General features: G+C 42.1%; 1 protein-coding gene and 1 long non-coding RNA gene across 2 annotated transcripts in view; one reads left to right on the forward strand and one right to left on the reverse strand.

Moving 5' to 3' along the window:
- The window catches only part of LOC106583028 (A disintegrin and metalloproteinase with thrombospondin motifs 9), a 74282-nt gene that overhangs the window by 36834 nt on the left and 14104 nt on the right, over positions 1 to 23344 (forward strand). Inside the window, exons 24-30 of the mRNA XM_082967422.1 lie at positions 13 to 120; positions 226 to 393; positions 2646 to 2921; positions 3774 to 3935; positions 4272 to 4448; positions 11994 to 12161; positions 17433 to 17609. Of these exons, the coding sequence (XP_082823548.1) occupies positions 13 to 120; positions 226 to 393; positions 2646 to 2921; positions 3774 to 3935; positions 4272 to 4448; positions 11994 to 12161; positions 17433 to 17609 (1236 nt within the window). The remainder of the gene's footprint in view (positions 1 to 12; positions 121 to 225; positions 394 to 2645; positions 2922 to 3773; positions 3936 to 4271; positions 4449 to 11993; positions 12162 to 17432; positions 17610 to 23344) is intronic.
- On the reverse strand, positions 12538 to 17499 carry LOC106583029 (uncharacterized). Its single transcript, XR_001323429.3, has 3 exons — positions 17411 to 17499; positions 15580 to 15620; positions 12538 to 14731 (listed from the first exon to the last, which is right to left on the reverse strand). It is a non-coding gene; the product is annotated as an uncharacterized LOC106583029 (long non-coding RNA).

Below are 23344 nucleotides of genomic sequence, written 5' to 3' on the forward strand. Positions count from 1 at the left end.
TTGTCCCTGTAGGACTGTGAACTGACCCAGTGTCCCATCAGCCACCCGGTTCCCCCGGGGACCAAAGTGCCCTCCCACCTCCCACACAAAACCCAGTGGAGGTTCGGCTCCTGGACACAGGTTGGTTCTATCAGTTACTCCACCACTCAATGAAGCAATTACATACTCTGTGTGTTGTACTGTATTGTACTACAATTGTACTAATTGCCTCCATCTCCACCACAGTGTAGCGCCACCTGCGGCAAAGGGACCCGGATGCGCTATGTCAGTTGCCGTGACAACCAGGGTGGGGTTGCAGAGGATTCTGCCTGCTCACACCTGGCCAAGCCCCCGGCCAGGGAGGTATGCTCTGTAGTGGCCTGCGGACAGTGGAAGGTCCTTGAATGGACATCTGTAAGTAACTACTTTCGTTCAATCAACCACCAATGTTTAATGCGTTTACCATGTACACTTAAAATATTTGACATTACTACAGGGTCTTGTGGCTAAGGATATTAAATTCATATATCCATTATATCCATTAGTAATGTCTTTGAAGTTCCAATGCAGCCGTTTTTATCTCAATATCAAATAATTTCTGAGTAACAATTATGTACCTTACTGTGATTATTTTCAATTAAAATGGTAAAAAAATTATAATAATTGCTTTTTAGCACAGCAATTTCTCAAGTAAGAATTCTGCTAGGACTGTCTGGGAGTGGTCTACAATATATGTACAAAAGTATGTGGACACCCCTTCAAATGAGTGGATTCGGCTATTTCAGCCACAACTGTGGCTGATAGGTATATAAAATTGAGCACACAGCCATGCAATCTCCATAGACAAACATTGGCAGTAGAATGGCCTTACTGAAGAGCTCATCTGTACTCGGTTGCAACACTCACTACCGATTTCCAAACTGCCTCTGGAAGCAACGTCAGCACAAGAACTGTTCTCGTTGGGAGCTTCATGAAATGGGTTTCCATCGGCTGGAGTGGTGTAAAGCTTGCCACCATTGGACTGTGGAACAGTAGAAACGCGTTCTCTGGAGTGATAAATCACTCTTCGACATCTGGCAGTCCAACTGACGAATCTGGGTTTGGCGGATGCCAGGAGAACTCTGCCAACTGTAAAGTTTTGTGGAGGAGCTAGACCCCTTAGTTCCAGGGAAGGGAAATCTTAACCCTACACCATACGGCAACATTCTAGACAATTCTGTGCTTCCATCTTTGTGGCAACAGTTTGGGGAGGCCCTTTCCTGTTTCAGCATGACAATGCCCCCATGCACAAAGCAAGGTCCATACAGAAATGGTTTGTCAAGATCGGTGTGAAAGAACTTGACTGGCCTGTATAGAGCCCTGACGTCAACCCAATCAAACACCTTCATATTAATGCCCATGTTTTTGGAATGAGATGTTCAACGAGCACGTGTCCACATACTTTTGGTCATGTAGTGTAAGTGTGGAGGGGAAAACTGAAATCTAGCTGTTATTGGCAGAGAGGTTTGGAACTCTCTTTCTTATTTAACGAATCAATCCAACCTCATAGTGTGGAAATATATATAAAACACAGCAAAATCAAGTTTTTGACTGCACTGGGCCTTTAACCTTCAATTCCATAGTGAACTCTTCGAGAGGGAAATCTGACTACCATTATATGCTCTGTCGGCACTGTTCATTAAGTTGTATTTCACAATAAAATCCCTAGCCAGCTCAGTGGATTATAATATCTGAGGTTTGTTTAGCTGTGGTTTGAACCTTTCAGACAACTGTTCATAATCACTTTGTGTGATTGTGTGTTTCTCTGGTCCAAGGGGAGGAGGAGATGAAACAGGCTTTGGTGTGTTTGGAGGGTTGGCAAGGGGATAGAGGGACGCGTGAGGAACAAGGGGCTGGAGAGAGGGGCTAGGGACCATGTTTGCAGATGTTTCTCATCAGACAGAGAGCCCTAGTCATACTCCCACCATGCTGCAGTTATGACCACCACGCACAAACACACACACGCACGAATGCACACACAGAGATAGCTAGATACAGGCTGTGGGAGGGAGGGTCTCTCTGACTGCTTATTTATTCCAGAGCAACTCAGTGGGCTCCAGGAAGGCAGGAAGCAGCTCAGCCCAAGGCCACAGCAAACAGAGCCACAGAGAGAGACCGCTCTGACTGTAAACGTTCACTTTACACGCTCTTGATATGGAATGGAACCGGAAATGAACCCTGATGGAGGGAGTGATAGTTATGGCATGGTGGATGTCCCAGTTAGGCCATGTAGTTTAATGGCTGTTCTACCATTATAAGACCTAACTGTAAAAGCCGCCTCAGTGTTGTAGTTTTATCCACACCTATTTGAAATAGGCAGCATTGTTGAGTCCTAGACAGTAAACCCTTGGCTCAGTAGCATGGTACAGTACAGTACAGTGGACAGTTGTTGCATAATGCCAGGTCTTATGCAAGACAGATACAGTCCAGTTTACTCCACTTGGCCAGACGTAATTGGAGCAGCATGAGTCTTTGGCAGAAGCTCTTCTCTGTTTCATTTTCTTTAAGGAAGATCGGTTTGGGTCAACCATGTTTAAAGAGACAAGACACTGACCTAAGCTGCTGCAGAAAATTCTGTTTGTGTTTATATGCTTTGTTTCTTACTGTGAGAATGTGTGTGTGCACAGTGCTCTGTATCCTGCGGGCAGGGGAAGACCACACGCCAGGTGCTGTGTGTGAACTTCAGTGATCAGATAGTGGACGTAGTGGAGTGTGACGCTGATGACCGTCCGGCCACAGAGCAGGAGTGTGCCATGTCCCAGTGCCCTGCTTCCCGCTCCAGTGACTCTCGGCCCCTCCCCTCACCCAGCGGGGGCCCCCGCAATAACCTGCCCACGACTGCCGACGGGCGCGGTGGAGGGCGAGCCCAGGCCCACCAGTGGAGAACAGGACCCTGGGGAGCGGTGAGTTTCTTACCACCATTTACAATCATCTTGGAGTCCAAGGTTCCTTAACATTAAATTAATGCATACAACCTAAGTGGTCTTCCATTACAATCGTATAAGTTGGAAGGCAGCACAGCTGAGCACTATCTCAGCCTTGTGTTGATGTTGACCTTTATGAGGCTGTCTGTCTGTGACGTAACAACGTCATGTATCCTAACCCAAGAAGTCAATGAGTTTTTGCTGATGGTTTTGGCAGTTAGTAGCCTATTGTATAGCTGTTATTCAAAACGGGGATATTACAGTTAGTTGCACAGCAATCTGTGTCCCCAAATAGCTGGTGTTATTTAAAAGATCATGGGAAATAGCAAGGGCTATTTTTGGGATGTCTTCCTTCCTTTTCCAGAGGATATGTGTTTTAATATAGCAGTGCATTATCCATCCAGTTTCCTAAAGCACATAGTCTCTGAGGTCAAGCTGACACTTGCAAGAATGATGTATGTGTGCTTTTGTATACTTGTCTGTCAATGGGTGCCTTTTTGCACATACTGTGTGTTAGTTTGTTATCGTTTGCATTTAAAAATGGTGTGTTGGTCTTTGTGTGTGCACTTGTTTCATTGTAGCTGGTGTGTGTATGTGCAAAGGTCTGCAGTATGTGACACTGTGTTTCTTGGTAAATGTATTCTTGTTGTAACCCATTGTTTGAGTGAGGTATGTGTGTATAGATGAGCGCCATACCTTTGCATGGATGAGTACATGTATTAGTGTTTGGATGTCTACTTGCGTCTCTCTGAGTTAGTGCACACATACCTGTACGTGTGAGAGTGTGTTATCCATCTGTCTCAAACGGTGTTCTCCTCCATGTGACGTCAGTGCTCTAGCACGTGTGCCGGCGGCTTCCAGAGGCGTGTGGTGGTGTGCCAGGATGAGAATGGTTATGCTGTCAACAACTGTGAGGAGCGCTCCAAACCCATCGAGCAGCGCTCCTGTGAGTCCGGACCCTGTCCACAGTGGGTCTATGGGAACTGGGGAGAGGTGAGAGAACACAATCCGCCCTACAGCACTGATACACTTCCTGGTTTAGTTGCACTTTGATGACTTCATCCCATCGTTATGAACCTTGGCGTTCTGACAGCGGTTATTATTCTATAATTCCATTCTTCTGAAATTGCTGGGCTGTATGTCTTCATGTGCCTCCTGGGTTGTGTTGGGGGTGAGGGGTTAAAAGTTAGAAATTAGGGGTTAGATGTCCTAGATAGGTAGGTGTATGTTGGGTGGAGATGACATACTGTACGTTAGATAAGCAATGGCGGGAATCAACTGTCCTAACTTTGTCTACACACTCCTTCTTACCTCTGCTCTGTCCTGCAGTGTACCAAGCCGTGTGGGGGAGGAATAAAGACACGGCTCGTGGCGTGTCAAAGGCCCAACGGAGAGCGCTTTAACGATCTGAGCTGTGAGATTCTTGACAAACCGCCCGACCGTGAGCAGTGCAATACTCAGTCGTGCCCGTCTAACCCCCACTGGAGCACAGACCCATGGAGCTCGGTACGCTCGTAAATATATCCCTTTTGTTTTCTTCCCCCTCTTTTTTTTTTAACAGTCCTCTCATTTCACCACACACAGTTTCACCACTAAACTGTGTAGCATGACAAAGCAAAACAAACAAATAATTAAACTTGAGGGAGAAGGATGGTTCTGTAGACTTACATGCTGGAAACTCCATTTTTCACCTCACCTCCACCTCACCTTTACCCTTTCCCTTGGTGCCTGAGACTGGTCATCCTTCTAGAGACAGATGGGAATTGATTTCTGTTGCACTTAAGAGAAAAGATAAACACACAATACACACAACACACCAAAAAGTACAACATATGAAATGCTTCATTGACAGCTGTGACCATAGGAAGACTTTCTCTGTTATCAGTCTTAGTCAGTGTTCAAAATTCAGGATCAGTTGGTATTTCAGAATCAAAGCTAGTTTGTAAGATATTGTTTTAAAATATAATTTATTACTTAAGAGATTTTCTTCTTGGTTTCCTTTGTATATACAGTACCATTAACCTCCAAAGTTTCTTTCATACCTCTTTGTATTCGCACACAGTCAATCGTTGTTCATATGCAATATTGATGAATGTTTCTGTATATCAGGAATTTAAGATGCCTTGTTTTTTTTTGTAAACACCCAAAGAATGGAGATACAGTATACTCAAGTGTTGGTGCTATTCATAGTTTTTTTACACGTGGCAAAGAAAATAACCTGGAAAGAGTCCAAGTGAATGCACCAACTCCATTTGGACTATATCATTTTTTTTGTACTCTAGAGATATACAGTGCCTTCTGAAAGTATTCAGATCCTTTGACTTTTTCCACATTTTGTTACGTTACAGCCTTATTCAAAAATTTATTTTTGAATAATGACAAAGCGAAAATATTTTTTTAGATTTTTTTTCAAATATATCAAATATATTGACCTTATATTGACCAAATATAAAGACCTTATTTACATAAGTACTCAAACCCTTTGCAATGAGACTCGAAATTGAGCTCAGGTGCATTGATTCATTGATCATCCTTGAGATGTTTATACAACTTGATTGCAGACCACCTGTGGTAAATTCACTTGATTGGACATGATTTGGAACTGTCTATATAAGGTCCCACAGTTGACAGTGCATGTCAGAGCAAAAACTAAGCCATGAGATCGATGGAATTTTCCGTAGAGCTTCGAGACAGGATTGTGTCGAGGCACAGATCTGGGGGAAGGGTACCAAAACATTTCTGCAGCATTGAAGGTCCCCAAGAACACAGTGGCCTCCATCATTCTTAAATTGAAGAAGTTTGGAACCCCCAAAACTCTTCCTACAGCTGGCCGCTCAGCCAAACTGAGCAATCGGGGGAGAAGGGCCATGGTCAGGGAGGTGATGGTCACTCTGACAGAGCTCTAGAGTTCTTTTGTGGAGATGGGAGAACCTTCCAGATGGACAACCATCTCTGCAACACTCCACCAATCAGGCGCTTTATGGTAGATTGGCCAGATGGAAGCCACTCGACAGTAAAAGGCACATGACAGATTAACCAAGATTGAACTCTTTAGCCTGACTGTCTAGCATCACGTCTGGAGGAAACCTGGCATCATGTGTGGGGATGTTTTTCAGTGGCAGGGACTGGGAGACTAGTCAGGATCAAGGCAAAGATGAACGGAGCAAAGAACAGAGAGATCCTTAATGAAAACCTGCTCCAGAGCGCTTAGGACCTCAGACTGGTGGTGAAGGTTCACATTTTTATAAATTAGCAAACATTTCTAAAAACCTGTTTTTGCTTTGTCATTATGGGGTATTGTGTGTCGATTGATGAGGGGGAAAAAAACAATTTAATAATAAGTAATAAAAAAGCTGTAACCTAACAAATATGGAAAAAGTTTAGGGGTCTGAATACTTTCCGAAGGCACTATATATATCATTCTGATGCTAAAGCTTTATTGACCATCATAACTGTAGGAATTCAATTGGTCTTAAAGGGGCAATCTGCAGTTCAAACAATAACAAAGCATCAACCCACCACTGTTTCAGTAAACAGCTGAGGGATGGGGCTGGAGAAATGTAACCACTGTCAAAGTCATAGACAGATCTATGGATGCATGGACTGACCATCCATGTTTTAACCATGTTTTAATACAGTGTTTTGTTTACAATTACATTGTTCACCAACAAAGGGGTGAAACAAGCGTACATATTTAAAAGTTAAAAAACAGATGTAGCAATCGCAGATTGCTCCTTATTAATTATAGAGAAGTTACTAATTAACTTATGTTTCTGCCTTATTTTACAGTCCACTGTTATTTACTGAAATTACATTGTAAAATGGTAGTTACATGGTAATGAACTAATAATTACTTTTTAGTCATGTATGGGCTGGCTAGTTACCAATTATGCTAAATTCTTAAAGAAACAATAGGGTTTCTCAGTAAAGAACAAGTAAACACCAGCTGAAATAGGACTGTAGAATAAGGTGATAGCCATGTTATTTGATATATTATGTGATTCTTCAAGGTAATAGTCATTTTACCACAGCTTGAAGTCCTGACCCAGATTCCCTCCTTTTTACTAGCACAGACATAAGCACCCAGCCAAACCAGTAGGTCCAAGGCCCACCGCTCAAAAGGTGCTTGATATGAGTATATTTATGTCTTGTTAGATATGTCTATATATTTGCTTTGTAAATAGTTTATTTTGGTGTGTTCACCAGTGCTCAATACACATGTGAAAATATGCTATGCTCAACCATACCTCACTTAGAACAAACACAACTCAACTAGCCATTAACTTATGATACTTACAATGGTGCTTTTGCAAAACAAGGGAGAAATGAGATGTAAACATAAAAAAAATAACAAAAATAACTTAAGGTCACAAACTGTCTATTGTGACATAGAGATATGTATGTAAACACCTGTTGTTTTGAGTCATTTTTCATAATCAATTTTTTGCCCAATTTTTTTTCATGATGAGTTGATTATTGATTATGTTAAAAAAAAAATAGTTATGTTAGGTGAAAATGTGTTATAGTTTTTTTTAAAGGTAAAGATAACTTTTGAAGTGTGTTCCATTTATTCACCACCAAACCTGTTTTTGTTGTAGCTGAAAGAGAATGCCCCTTGTCCTAGCATTGTGAACACACAGTCAGTACCTGCGACCACAGGGAGAGTTTATAGTGTTCTATATACCTGGAGCTTATCCTCTGAGCCAGTCGTATGTGTCTACCTCATTCTCTATTAACCCCACCCGCCTTTATCTTCTGCTGGAGGGCTGCATTCTCATTCTAATTCATCATGATGTTAAGGCCATCCAAGGATGTTGGCCCTTAGCACAGATCCAGGGTCTGTGTTTTGTTCTACCTCTTAATAGTTGAGTAGAATCGGGGTAGTGAAAGCTGATCTTGGACCTGTGGTTAGGCGTAACCTCTGCCTGGAGCCCACCCAGTCATTCCTAAGGCTAACTGTAACCTCCTGGTAATTAATGTGTGTGCATAAGTTGCAGACATCACACCTTATTTTAAGGGCCTGTTAACACAGCTCTCAAGCAGGAAGTGAGTGTATTTCTTACCATACCTTGTTCACTAAAGAAAAACTATCATTTCTAACAATCTCCATATGAGTATTGACAAGGTAGCATAAGGTTTGGGTTGATTATGACAAATCCAATAAGAGTGTGTAACTTTTTACCCTACTTGAAACAACTCCACACGCATTAAGTCTCATTGCAATGTGGAATTGTCGATCATTTGATGTGTAGAATAAAACACAGTTGTATTATTTTATCTAGAGCCACAAATTACAGCTGGCTCCTTGTTGGAGTTGATGGTGCATATTTTAGCAGTAAGGCATGATTCATTTACAATGTGTTTGATGATATGAACAGGCTCTTGAAATAAAATACTCTATGCCTCTCATTCCATATGGCAGTATTAGTCTGGGTTTCAAGGACATTTGTGCGTATTTATGTAATTATGTGTATTTATTTCTACTTCATTATAATGTCATGTCAATATTTAATTTTATTTGAACTTGCTGAATTTGTTCGCTCACAGAAAGGTAACTATTAAAGTGAAGTAGAGGTACTATTAAAAAGCAATGTTTCTTTCATTTATATTATTTACCGTAAAAGATAATGTTCACGATTCACGAACCATCACGAACAAGTGCTTATTCTCAAACTAAGTTCCAAAACATCCATTTATACTTATTTCCTTTCTAGTCAGTCCTCTAGCTAGTTTATTTAGCGTGCAGAAACATGTTTTATTGTATGGATCATATGAGAGAAGAGAGACAAGACATCTGCACTCCTGACCTTATCTTAGTTACAGTAGGACTAGTGCTTAGGGGGAAAACTGATACCTACCCTCTGGAACACTTTGTTAAAAATAGTTTTATTAAATGAGATAATTGCCATGAAGAACCACTAACAGTGAAGTGAACACATTGACTTATACTACCACAGGCAACCTTGTAGTCCTGTTAAAAATCTCATCAACATGTCTGTGCTTTAATTACGAAGATTACCTTTAGATTACCGGTTTTGGCTTTACACTAATTACAGTAGGAACATGGAAGTGGAAGTGGTCCATATAGTTAACCAAATCACCTATGGATTAGATAGGAAATTCTCTGCAAGTTATCTCTGCAGAGAGCATTACTCAAGCTCTCTAACTGGTGTTTTGAAAGGGGCGTTTTCAGTGAATGAAAATGTACAAATCACTGAGCAATATCTCTGTTGTCTTATGAGGTCAGGGACCCAGTGATCTCTTTGAGCAATTATGATTTTTCTGTCTCTGCGAGAGTTCAATGCCTTTCGTACCAAGGTAAATCTTTATTCTCTGTAACACTGGCTAGAAGGACTCCCATTTACTGTGCTCATTCCTAATGGCTGACATGTTTTTTTGTGCGCCTGACGACACGTTCTCTTCAACTACGTCGCCCCCTCATCCGCCTCTCGCCAGTCCCCCCCTTGCCCCTTTTCACTGGCGGGTTGATGACATTGTTCCGATGGCGGGGGGCCAGTGACAGTGACTCAAATGAGAGCCCGTCAGAAAGATAATGCAGGAGTGCATTGGGGGTCAAGGGTCACGTTTGATCTGGGAGGGGCCCCTTCCCTGTACATCTAATCAGCATGGATGGGCTTCTGGGAAAGGGCTGTGATCCCAGGAAAAAAAGCCAGGAAAGCCCTGTTGTCTGTGGGGGCCCGAAAGGCCCTGTCGCCTGGGTTCTTTAGAATTCCAGGACGGAACGCAGGCATCGGAATGTGGTGTATTCTAGGCACAAGTAGTGGTCTGTCAGAGGCACTGTTTTATTTGTCACTGTAATAAAAGCATCTGATTGAATGATAAAATAAAATTGTGTCTGAATGCGTGATAGTTGAAAATAGTGTTGTAGATAAAAGGCAGTTTTGTGATGATTACAGTTTACATTGACATGAAAGTATAAATCTCACTCGGAGTATGCTAAAATATAGTCTAGTTTATTAAATGGTTGGCACGTGGTAGGTTGTAGGGTAAGTTCCAGCATGGAACACGCACACTAGCTAACTACATGAAAGGAAGGTGTCTAGTGGATACCCATAGTATTTGTGGATATAGAGAATTGGTTGGTGATTTACTTCCCCAGTGTTGTAATGATTCCCAAGGTAATAGAAAGTTATTGGTGCAGAGCACTATGGCTGGAAAGCTCATTTAAAGAGTATATAAAACCTTGAGGAATGGTCTGACATTTAAAAAGCAGCAGTCTGGCTGCCTGCCCCTCATTGTAAATGCATTTTATTAAATGATTTAAACCTTTGTAAAATGCTATTTCTCCTAAATGGCCCTCCATGACCATGATCGTAGCCTGTGTGTGTACTCTTCGTGTCTACCTCACTCCAAATTCCAAACACCACTGTGACGTCTGCTCATAGGCCAATGGGTGAATCAATAGAATCACATTTTTTTATGGTAACTAAAACACCATAGATGGACAATAACTGCACCTTAAAAGTAGAAGTGTGCTGCACGCTCTGAGGTTGTGTTTACTCACACAGGCAGCCCAATTCTGATCTTTGCTCCATTAATTGGTCTTTTCACCAATCAGATCAGCTTTTTTACCAATAATTAGGCAAAATATTAGAATTGCGCTGCCTATGTAAACGCAGCCTCAAGTTGTCATGCAGACTGATATCTGGCCTCAAGTGGTTATTATAAAGGAGAGCTAACTGTAACTGGTGACAGACTCTCACACTGCTGGGCCCCAATAACAGCCTCTCCCAGATGTATGCATGTGGGGAACATCTGGGCGACTAAGTCAGATTGCCTAAATGTAAAAAAACACATACAGTACAGTACTCACATTTAAATGTTCTCCCTTATGTGTATTGAAATTCATTAGAGCAAAGAAATACAGCAAGTAATCACACGTTGGTGTTTTGGCTTCATTTTCTATTTGTTAATGGAACAAACTAACATTCGATGGAAGGTTTCATTTTCAATCAAGTTTATTATATGAAATTGGTGTCTGTGGTTATACATCTGAAACAATTTGTGATTCATCACTGTACAGCATCAATCCCTTAAATTAAATGAATTTAGTAACATATTTGTCATTCCTTGTCATTTTGTGCTTTTTGTTTTAATTTCTTAATATAAAATGAAATGCCTATGATGTATAATAAGCAAATCCGTTCATAGGGCGCTCACCTCTACAGTCATTTCCGGGGGGAGGGGGGGGGGGGTAACTTCCTCCTTATTGAGCCATTCGTTGTCCTATGGGCTCTGGTGATATTTAGCCCCGCCCTCCCTCTCCTAAATGAGGTGAAAGGTCGTTGTGGGTTCCTGTCCGGCGCGATCCCTCGCTGGGCAGCGCAGTGCGTCATGCTGGGCTACGCACTCGTTCAACCCAGGGCCTGTCGCATCCTATCTGTCCTCACACTCTGAGACGCTTTGATTACCCAACCCCAACCCAACAGCCCCACTGAACTCACAGGCCTGGGAGCGCCTGACTGTGCTGGGGGGTGCTGGTGTGTGGGGTGCCTGCCTGTCAGACAGAGTTAGACCTGGGCCAGCTCAATGAACCTGGATGTGAACGTGGCTGGTGACTGTGTGCTGCTTGGCTCTCATGACTCTACCTTCTGTGGACTTCATCTGTTTAACAGAGGGGCCTCCGCTTCCGTCGCACATTTCTGTACGCTCAGCTTGCATTCACTAAAATCTAAAATGCTATACTGTAGAGATTGTTTTGTGTGTAAATGGCAGTGCATTGGTATCTTAAGTCATGTCAAAGTGCTAAATGTATGTCTCAAACCTATTCACATGAGCTTATGTCCCACCTCATGTTACATACCATATTTGCTAATGAAAATGTCACTAACCTGTTGTGTACTCTGAAGCCCTGTACATGTGATCTTGTTCTCAAGTAGACTGAAAAACTATTCAAGTGAATGATAAAAGTGTTCTATACTATACTCATTGTCATCCGGTATTTGACATTGTTCTGGTATTTGATCTCTGTACACCCCCTATCTATAAACAATTTATTACGTTTGACCTCCTCTTGACCTCCTGTTGCAGTGCTCTGCCGCCTGTGGTAAAGGATCGAAGAACCGTAAGGTGAGCTGTGTGACCCGATCCGGTCGACCTGTTCCAGAGGACAACTGTAAACACCTGACCCAACCCAGCAAGGAGAGGAGCTGCCGGGGGCGCCGCTGCCCCAAATGGAAGACAGGGAGCTGGGGAGAGGTACTATTTAAACCTGAAATAAACACTACATGCTACCACCACCAATCACGCTCCCAGTTCAGCACTCATTATTTTTCATTTTAATGCTCATTAACTTGCTGATTCACTGGTGCACTGTGAGGTATGTGTCTGAGTTTCTAACATGCATGACTGTTCAGTAATACGTGTTCTGTGGCACCTCAAAATGTGGTCTGTCTTCTGGGTTGTAGCTCATCACTCTGGCAGTTTGAGAGGATCCCATACTGGGCTACTATCTGGGGCAGTGGGAGGGAGGGATAGCCATGCCTCCACTTTCATCTGGGCTTGGCTGAGGTAGACTTTAGCCAGCATGAAGTTCCCCCTCGCCACGCTCCTTCCCTCCCGCCCGCCCGCCCTCCTATCCTATACCTCCCCAATTAGAAACATGTGTCAGAGGCTCCTCTTCCTCTACCCAGCCAGAGCAGTCTGGTCTCATAGACTAGAAGTAACATAGAAAATGAAAATCCATGACACTGAAATTAGTATGATATGTTACATTTGGTATGGTTACATTATTTTATTTTATTTATTTAACCTTTATTTAACTAGGCAAGTCAGTTAAGAACAAATTCTTATTTACAATGGCGGCCTAGGAACAGTGGGTTAACTGCCTTGTTCAGGGGCAGAACGACAGATATTTTTGATGATTTGTTACGTTTGGTATAGTATGTATTATTTTGTGGATGTAAAATAAATAAATAAAAGCTAGGTGGCTAACGTTAGCTAGGCTAGGGGTTAGAGGTTAAGGTTAGGAGTTAGGTTAAAGGGTTAAGGTTAGCGTTAGGGGAAGGGTTAGCTAACATGCTAAGTAGTAGTTGCAAAGTTGCTTATTAGCTAAAATGCAAACGTTTTCCGTGATGAGATTCGAACATGCAACCTTTGGGTTGCTAGACGTTTGCGTTATATGTCGACCCATCCACCCCGACCAACCACACTACTTTTGTTTTTGCATTAAGTAACCTTCTGTCTTCTGTCTTTGGGCTCCCGGGTGACATGCATCTCAGTGCTAGAGGCATCACTACAGACCCCGGTTAGATTCCAGGCTGTATCACAACCGGCCGTGATTGGGAGTCCCATAGGGCGGCGCACAATTGGCCCAGCGTCGTCTCGGGTTAGGATTTGGCCGTGGTAGGCCGTCATTGTAAATAAGAATTTGTTCTTAACTGACTTGCCTAGTTAAATAAAGGTTACATTTAAAAATGTTTAAAAAATACTAGTCACGGATTTTCGTTTACTATGTTATGGCTACCCCTGAGTCCAGGTTGGCCTGAGAGACAATCCACTTACCACAGCAGGCCAGACACATTCCCAACACGCACCTCCCCAGCTGGAGAGCCTGGTGCTCTTTCCCCCTCTATTCCTCTCTGTCTCTTTCTCTTCCTCTCTCTACACTGATCAGGGCCCCAGAAGAGATACACATCTGCCCTCCATACCTCAGAGGACTTGTTGTCTATCTCAAACAGCTCTATTGCATACATCTCCCTAACAATCGTATTAATATAACCAGGTAACAGCTGATTTCACTGAATGTACTGTACCATAATTATTTAACAGACACTCTATGGTAGCCATGGACCATTTTACAAAATGTAGAAATGCACACAAAACAAAATTACATCCAAAATTGGCAGATAAAGAAAAACAAAAAATAACACTCCACATGTTACCTAACACCTGACATCCTACGCATGTACCCAGTGGTTGAAGGAAAACACCGCTCAAACACTATCTTACATGTAAATGTTTTACATGTAAGCAATCAACTTTTGAAGATATAGAACTTTCAAAATACAGAAAGTGTCATGCAAAACGCATCATACTGTGACACATTCTGTATTTTGACTGTTATTGAGTGGTATTTGCCTTTAAGCCATTGTGAGTAGTTCCTTCATAAACAATCAGCTTTATTTTGAATGTGATTATGAAATATGACGTTCGAGAAATCATTAGTCATTCGTAATATAGTCTTAAAGATAGACTCAGCGATATGATGTAGATGCAGAAAATAAACACCTTTGTGGGTACATTTCCACAACAACTAAGAGCGTTGATGCGTGAGGCTAAACTTCTCCCCTGTTTTGATGCCCTGGCTACCACGCTGTGAACAGCGTGAAGCGAACCCATGCACTTGTCCAGATACTGTGTGTGACTGTGTGATAGTGAAGGGTTGCATCTCGCTCATCTCAATATCTCCGGTGCTGCTCGTGGCAACGTCATTTAGCTGAGTCTACCTTTAAATACTACAATTATGGCATTTCAGACTGGAAATATTCCTTCTTCAAGCAGGTGAACCTAATATGAAAGAAATCCAATGAAAGCTTTTTCAGTAATCACATTTAGTTTTTCTTGTTTTGACAATTAAATGAATACACATTGTTGAAATATAGAGAGGATAGGTAGCATAAAGAGATGGGATGCTTGGGGCTTTTAATGGTTAACATGCAACTAATTTAACAAGGTGATTTCTTACCTCTCGTTCTGTGAGGCTCAGGAGGGTATGGACATCTGGATGTGTTTACTGATCCACACACGCACACACACAGTCCTCTAACCTTTAAGAGCATGTACAGTCGAGTGGGTGGTAATAACATGTACACACACACACACAATAATATACACATTAACAGATAGACAAACTCACACACACACACAATAATATACACATTAACAGATAGACAAACTCTCACACACACACAATAATATACACATTAACAGATAGACAAACTCTCACACAAATACTCACTCAAAAACACACCAATAAATGCACTTTATAATCAATTAAGACACTTTATAATCATTTAAGGCATGTGTAATAATGGTCTTCATGTGCCTTTACCACGTAAAAGCTCCCTTAGGAAAATGCCCTGTTAGCCATTAATGTTGGTGCACAAAACCAATTCAAATGTAAGTACAAACAGTATCAGGATTAACAGTATTGAAAGTGGCTCTTTTTCTTTTAAGACGATAAGCATACACATTAAACATATAAACATGATTAGATTTGCCTTATTAATGTCATTTTATGTTTCTAATACAGTATTTTTAAAAGACCTAGATAGGGCTGCTGAACATGCACAAATGTGAGGAAAACAAGGTAGTAGTGAACATTACATTCTTAGAAAAAATGGTTCCAAAGGGGTTCTGCGGCTGTCCACATAGGAGAACCCCTTTTGGTTTCTGGTAGAACCCTTTTTGGTTCCAGTTAGAACTCTTTTGGGTTCCATGTAGAACCCACTCTAGAAATGGTTCTACATGACACCTAAAATGGTTTTACCTGGAACTAAACGGGGTTCTTTAAAGGGTTCTCCTATGGGGACAGCCGGATAAAACTTTTTGGTTCTAGATAGCACCTTTTTTTCTAAGAGAGTACCCACCAACCAATATCATTCTTTCTACTTACATGTTGGGATTTTCCTCCAGATGTATTTCTGTTGTGTGCAGCTGTAGATTAAATTGATGAAATGTTTTACATTTCTTGCATTTTTTAAGTAAAAAAACTGGGTTAAATCAGCAAGACATTATACATTCAAAATGCAATGTCCTCAAGGCAGAGGTTCAAACTTGACTGTCTAGTGGAGAGAAACCCACACCCCCACTCCCTCTTCCTCGCTCCCTCTCTCTCTCTCTCTCGAGCTCTTCACAGAGGGTTGAAATCTGCTCTTTAATAACACAGAGGAGTCGGAACACACGTGTGTAAAGAACCCCATCCTGCTGGAGGGTTTTCACTGTGGTTACACTCTGCCCCACTTTTTAAGACACTTTTTTAAATTCTGCAAACACAACCTTGATTCAAGCTTACATTTCTCTTGCACACAAAGTCCTGTGGTTAGATCTTTTGGATCAAAGCTCTAGACCAATACGTTTTGGAATAATACAATATCATGTTATGCAATGATTATGATGTGTTAGCTTTACTTAGAAGTATTGCTGTTGATATTGAGGCAAATTGTAGTGAATGATATTGAATTAAAATTGTAGTGGTACAGCAGTCAAAGGCTTAATAATAAGCTGTGTCCTTCAACCTGAAGCCAGCATGTAATTCTAAGTCAAGTTGTATTACATATAAACCACAGTGTGGTCTGGTGTGAGTCAACAAACAAAATGACAAACCATTTATGCCATTTAACTATGTTTCTACCTGTATCTTTCAAAACATTAGTTTCCCAGGCACATGTAACCGAAGTGCTTTGCTTGTTAGTGTAGTCTCGTGCAGGGACATAACCTAAAATACATGGCCTTCCCTGTAGCTCAGTTGGTAGAGCATGGTGTTTGCAACGCCAGGGTTGTGGGTTTGATTCCCACGGGGGGCCAGTACAAAAAGAAAAAAAAAATGTTGGAAATGTATGCATTCACTACTGTAAGTCGCTCTGGATAAGAGTGTCTGCTAAATGACTAAAATGTAAATAACCTTATTGAAGACCTAAAGACTTATGCTAGCTAACCCAGGTTAAACCCCCGGTAAGTTAAACCAGTGTGTGTGACTGACATCTTTGCTGTGCAAAGTAAGGAAGGTGGGTGTAGCGTAGCCTTGACTAGTGCAACCACCTTCCCTGCATGTGGTTCCTGAATTCAATTCCACACAGGTCTAAAATGAGGGTAATAAACATAGAAATGAATAATGAAACTCTACAGATGTAGCATCTTAATCTGAGCCGGACAAGAATCATGCAGCAATAGGAAATGTGAATTATTTTGTGGATTATAATTAACGGGCATTTGTGTAGGGGTTGATACATTTTGCATCAGGGAAAATCGAGGCTGAAATTACAAAGTGGAAAGGATCAACTTCAGAAGGCTTTTTAAACGTCAAATACACTACATGTATGTTAAAGAGTACATCATTTGCATATTTGGTTTCAACAAGTCTATAATTTGAATGTAGGAAGTAGTTGGCTGGACTAGTTGTTCCACTGAGACAGGTGATTAGAAGACTAAAGAGAGAGATGTGACACTTGTATCGCCATATACGATCCTTTGAGGTTATACCAATTGCAGAGATAAGAATAACAGTGCGTCTAATCATTTTTGTTTGAATTACATTGAGTTCAATAATGCATGATTCATTGAAATTCTGCTTCCGGTGCTTTTTATAGTCAATTAAAATTCCGAAAAATAATATTTCATTTATTTAAAAAAATATCACACATTGACTTCATTTTTACAGTCAACTTGTACACATCACAATCAAGTAAATATCAGACGTGTAGAGAATGGTTTTTAATACATCTTACCTTCTGTCCTGTTCCGTTTCAGTGCTCAGCGTCATGTGGCAATGGAATACAAGAGCGGGAAGTTTTCTGTGAGGTTGGAAACCGGCGCAGCCCGGAGGAGACTGAATGCCCCCCATCCTCCCGTCCGGCCTCCAGCCAGACCTGCCGGGTCACTGACTGCCCCTCTCCGTACCGGTGGAGCAAGGGAGAGTGGCAATCGGTAAGTGCAGCCTCTCGGGATAACCCCATTTGCATGTTCTCCGAAATAAACAAACAGCGTGCGCGTCGGCGTGTCCATTCAGTTGGCGTGTGGATATTTCGCGCACTGCAGTTTCAAGCGAGGTGTAACGCAGCTGACAGACAGAGTGGGACCTCACGCTCGTCCCAGAGACATTCGCTGTCAGGAGGGGGCTGAGGGAGCTCCAGAGCGCGCAAAGGCGCGTGTGTATCAAATTACTTTTGTGCCTTTAATGTCAAGCAAACCTTTTTAATTGGAGAACATTCTTACTATTGCAACAAAAATAATGATTTGGAAAACAAAACATTAACCAAACGTTTTGAGAGCAAAATGAATATAGCAAGGAAATCATTTCGAAAGGCAAGAACAAATTAATTGTAAAAAAAATTAATGCAACAAAAAAAACATTTTCAGAGAAACATTTTCAATGATAACTTTCTTCTTTGCTTGCAATTTAAAAATAATCTTTGGTTAACTTACCCTGCCATTTGCTTTCTCTGCCTTTTTTTGCTTTTGCCAAGTTTTGCCACATTCATTCCCTGTACATGGGGTTTAGAGGGAGGCATAGATGATGCGTCTCTATTGGTCAACCTTTTTTGGAGTGACAGTTCATCCTCATTTGTGACCACTGCCTTATTATGTAGCAACATTTGAAATTGTTTTTTTTTTTACATTGAATAAAAGTAGAGACTCAGTGATAGAAAATGTTTTACCATACACAGCAGTTGAGGAACAATGGGAAAGTAATTATTCTTTGAAAGTTGATAAACTTGTAACCACACTTTTGAGAAAATGTCCCTTGAATATTTTGGTACACCTACTGGAGAGCTCTTCTTTGTCTACACCCATTCAGCATCGTTCACACCCTCTTAAGCCTTAGCTCAACCCATCTCTTTAACGATTCACATGTGACGCCATGTACTAAACAGAGTGAGTAGTTTAGTAAACAACCAAAGATTTCAAGACTTAAAGTTGTAAAAGTAGTAGCCTACAATAAGGAAAAACTCCAGGTAAAAATACACTTTATCTAGTCCTTGGCCTTATAACGACACAGGGCGAGACCCAGATGCAGACACTGGAGGCAGATGATTCGAGTCTCTGATATTTATTGAAAAACAAGGGGCAGGCAAGAGGCAGATCAAGGACAAGCAGAAGTTCATAAACCAGGTCAGAGTCCAAAAGGTACTGGGTGGCAGGCAGGCTCATGGTCAGGGCAGGCTGAATGGTCAGGCAGGCGGGTACAGTGTCAGGGCAGACAAAGAGTCAGAACCGGGAGGACTAGAAAAACAGAGACTAGGTAAAACAGGAGCATGGAAAAAACACGCTGGTTGACTTGACATGTCCTGGTACTCTGCGGGAATGGCAGAGAAATCCGAGGTTTTACCTAAACCCGTAGGAGGACGTTCCGGGGGAGGCAGCGCCGCCTTAAGGCAATATGAGTGGAAGAATAGGCTCTAACCCAGGATAGAACCAGTGGTCCAGTCAATAACGGAGTTGTGCTTCTGGAGCCATGAACATCCAGAGGGAGAATCTGTATGGACTTACTGTTATTGCCTGATACCCGCAGGTTAGTGGGAACTGTGCTGTGCGTGACTCTGCCAATGGAGTGTCCGTCCAGTGCTCTGGTGTCCATGGGAACAGAGAGGAGTTGTGAGGTGATACCTAGGTTAGATACCGTGTGGCTCAGTTGGTAGAGCATGGTGTTTGCAACGCCAGGGTTGTGGGTTCGATTCCCACGGGGGGGCCAGTACGGAGGAAAAATGTATGAAATGTATGCATTCACTACTGTAAGTCGCTCTGGATAAGAGTGTCTGCTAAATGACTAAAATGGAAATGGAAATGGAAATACCAGAGTAGTGTCCATAAAACTCTCATCAGACCCAGAGTCAATCAGCACCCGGAGACATTTAGACTGGTCACCCCACAGCAGGATAACATGAAAAGGAATACGAGTAATGGGAGTTAGAAAACTCCCAGTCTGGCCCACCAGTGTACTCGTACCTACTGATGAGCCTGGTCTTTTACTGGGCAGGTGGCTATGTAATGCCCCGCAGCACCACAATACAGACAACTGTTGGAGCTCAGCCTACGTGAACATTCCTTAGGCGATAATCTAGCTCTGCCCAGTTGCGTAGGCTCCAGAGTGAACGAGTCGCCCGTCCCCGATGATTCCCGAGGGATCTCGGGTGGCTTCGGCTCCTCTCGGAAGTACAGAGGTCGGGGACTTCTGGGGAGCGTTGCTGCACAGCTATTTTCAGGTCTCTCCAGAGATGTTCGATCGGGTTCAAGTCCGGGCTCTGTCTGGGCCACTCATGGACATTCAGAGACTTGTCTCAAAGCCACTCTTGCGTTGTCTTGGCTGTGTGCTTAGTGTCGTTGTCCTGTTGGAAGGTGACCCTTCGCCCCAGTCTGAGGTCCTGACCGCTCTGGAGCAGGTTTTCATCAAGGATCACTCTGTACTTTGGTCTGTTCCCTGCCTCTGAAAAACATCCCCACAGCATGATGCTGCCACCACCATGCTTCACTGTAGGGATAGTGACAGGTTTCCTCCAGACATGACGCTTGGCATTCAGGCCAAAGAGTTTAATCTTGGTTTAATCGGACCAGAGAATCTTGTTTCTCATGGTCTGAGAGTCCTTTAGGTGCCCTTTGGCAAACTCCAAGCGGGCTGTCATGTGCCTTTTACTGAGGAGGGGCTTCCGTCTGGCCACTCTAACATAAAGGTCTGATTGGTGGAGTGCTGCAGAGATGTTTGTCCTTCTGGATTGTTCTCCCATCTCCACAGAGGAACTCGGTCACCTACTTGACCAAGGCCCTACTCCCCAGATTGCTCAGTTTGACCGGGCAGCCAGCTCTAGGAAGAGTCTTGGTTGTTTCAAACTTCTTCCATTTAAGAATGATGGAGGCCACTGTGTTCTTAGGCACCTTCAATGCTACAGACATGTTTTGTTACCCTTCCCCAGATCTGTGGCTCGACACAATCCTGTCTCAGAGCTCTACGGACAATTCCTTCTACCTCATGGCTTGGTTTTTGCTCTGACATGTACTGTCAACTGTGAGACCTTATAGACAGGTGTGTGCCTTTCCAAATAATGTCCAATCAATTTAATTTACTACAGGTGGAGTTGTAGAAACATCTCAAGTTGTATAAGGAGGATCAATGGAAACAGGATGCACCTGAGCTCAATTTCGAGTCTCATAGCAAAGGGTCTGATACTTATGTAAATAAGGTATTTCTGTTTTTATCAGGATGTAACATTACTTTTAGGTCAAACCAAATTGAAACTGCCTGTGAGTAGAATCAGTGCCAAGTAAAGACTTGTAATGACTTGCAACCATAGAGTAAAATACTATTTACGTGATCTACCTCTATGCTTGCAACCTCTACCTACTATCTATCCAAGTAGTAGCAGACCTACCTAATATAGGATAACTATTATCAGCAGGTATGATGAACTCCATGAGGATTAGCTCCTACATTTGCTCACTACTGAGTGAAAATGCCCTCCACTGTTGTCCGCCACCACTCTTATCCAGCCACATCTGGAACTACTAAACAGACAGACAGTCAGGCAGGCAGACAGGAGAGACAGATGGACACACACACACACACACACACACACACACACACACACACACACACACACACACACACACACACACACACACACACACACACACACTCACAGCCAGTGTGAGAGCCAGGCCGCAAAAAAATAAACAAATGCTAAACCAAATTGTCTACAGTACATGTACCGTGTACTCTAATTAAAAGCTTGCAGATAGTAGTGCCCTAGCTCTTGAAAACCCAAGGCCATACAGCACTGGAGTCCCCTAGTAGTGCCCTTGTTCTTGAACAGCCACATACCACTAGAGTAACTTCAGTGCATCATATCTTGCTTGCTGGCTGTGATATAAATTATTTAATCATGCTAGTTAGCTAGCTTGCAATTTGTTTCAATATATTTTCTAAATGTGAAATTACAAGACACAAAAGACACCTAAGTGTGTTTCCTGATGTCCTCATTAATGTAAAGTTAATGCTTTCTAGCTAGGCTAGTCAGTCCCAGTGACTAGCTAGTAGCCACTGAGCCCTTTTTATCCAAAATGGAAAGAAATAAAAAACAATCATGCTTTTTCATACACTAGCTCGCTAGTTAGCAGAAAACACTTTTGCCTCTCAGCATTGCCAGCTAGCTAGGTAGCTATCTAACATAGCTGTACTGGCCATTGTTTTAAGCTGCTAACTTTAGCTGGGATTTAAAAAATGAGGTTGAACTTTCACTCCAAAACAGGTTGACCAATAGATACACATCATCTATGCCTCCCTCTAAACCCACCTACACGGAATGATATGCCAAAACTTTTCAAATGCAAAAAAAGGCAGAGAAAGCAAATGGCAGAGTAGCTTAAACAAATATAGAAAAGGTTGCAGGCAAAGAGGGAAGCGTTTCACTGAAAATTGTTTTTTTGCGTTCATTAACAATTCCTTTGTCTTACTTTTCAAAAAGCTTTCCTTGCAATATTATTAATTTTACTCTCAATATTTTTGGGTTCATGTTTTTGCTTTCAATATCAGTATTTTTGTTTGCTGTAATAAGAATTTAGTTCTCAAATTCAAAAGGTTTGCTTGATACTAAAGGCACAAAAGTTAATCCATATGTGTGAGAGCAGTGCCTGTGATAGAAATCAGATGACTCCCTTTCTCTCATATTCCCCCTGCAGGATTCAACTCCTTTACAAATACAGTAGGCCCATAGAGCTGAAAACATACTGGATACGAGCTTCAGAGGCACACTGTGTTTCAACTTCTCAAGAAATGTTTTATTGAACATAGTACCTCAACCCAATCTGATCTTATCAACTAATTTTCTTTAGGTAAGATAGGCCCATGATCGGCAAGTTATCAAACACTGCTTTCAGGCTATGTTGGTTGGGGGTAGTATTTTTGTTCAGGAAGCCTTAAATCTAGGTCAACAAGCAGCATGAAATCACTGCACTCAGAGGAGAGTGTAGCCTAATTAGTCGAGAGAGCTCGGCACCCCCTCACGCTGCAAACAGCTGGAGGTAATTATGGCAGTTCACCTCTTGCTGCTGTGGGACGTTTGGCGGGTCAAGTTCAGTCTCGAAAACTCGACCCTAAGCAGTTACTGTTGCCTAGGGTAGGGTTTTCGAGACTAGGTCATGTTGCCTCACCTAAAGTTCCAGATGCGGGAATTTCTTGTGCCTTTCTAGTGTGTTTAGCCACTGTTATACTTCAATATGCTTAATCCAGATCTAAAAGAATTGTATAGGTAGGGGGCCTACAGCAAGCAATAGCTCAAACATGTGCTCTGACAGCTAGACACATGTTCATTTCCGCCATATCCTATCCTTTTTAGGCCTAGTGCTTAAGTGGGCTATGGGTAGGGCCTGGTTTCTGGACTAGCCGATATAGCCAGTTAACCCGAGAGCTTGAGGAAAGGGTTTAGTGGAAATCTGTTCTTTATTTTTCTCACCATATATTGTAATAACATAGGCTATGCCACTCATTCTAATAACTAGGACTTCTAATATATCGTTCTATGAGCTAGGCTATGTTTCTCTGTCCTTCTGTCCAATATAGGTATTTGTAATTATAGGCTACTTTGAGCTGTTCAAGTAATAATTTTATAATACCACATTTAGAATGTTTTTATATTAGCCCAAACTCAACAGCCTGCTATGGCAGGCTACAT

The sequence above is a fragment of the Salmo salar genome, chromosome 22 (genome assembly GCF_965601325.2).
Source record: "Salmo salar chromosome 22, fSalSal1, whole genome shotgun sequence".
Classification (NCBI taxonomy): Eukaryota; Metazoa; Chordata; class Actinopteri; order Salmoniformes; family Salmonidae; genus Salmo; species Salmo salar.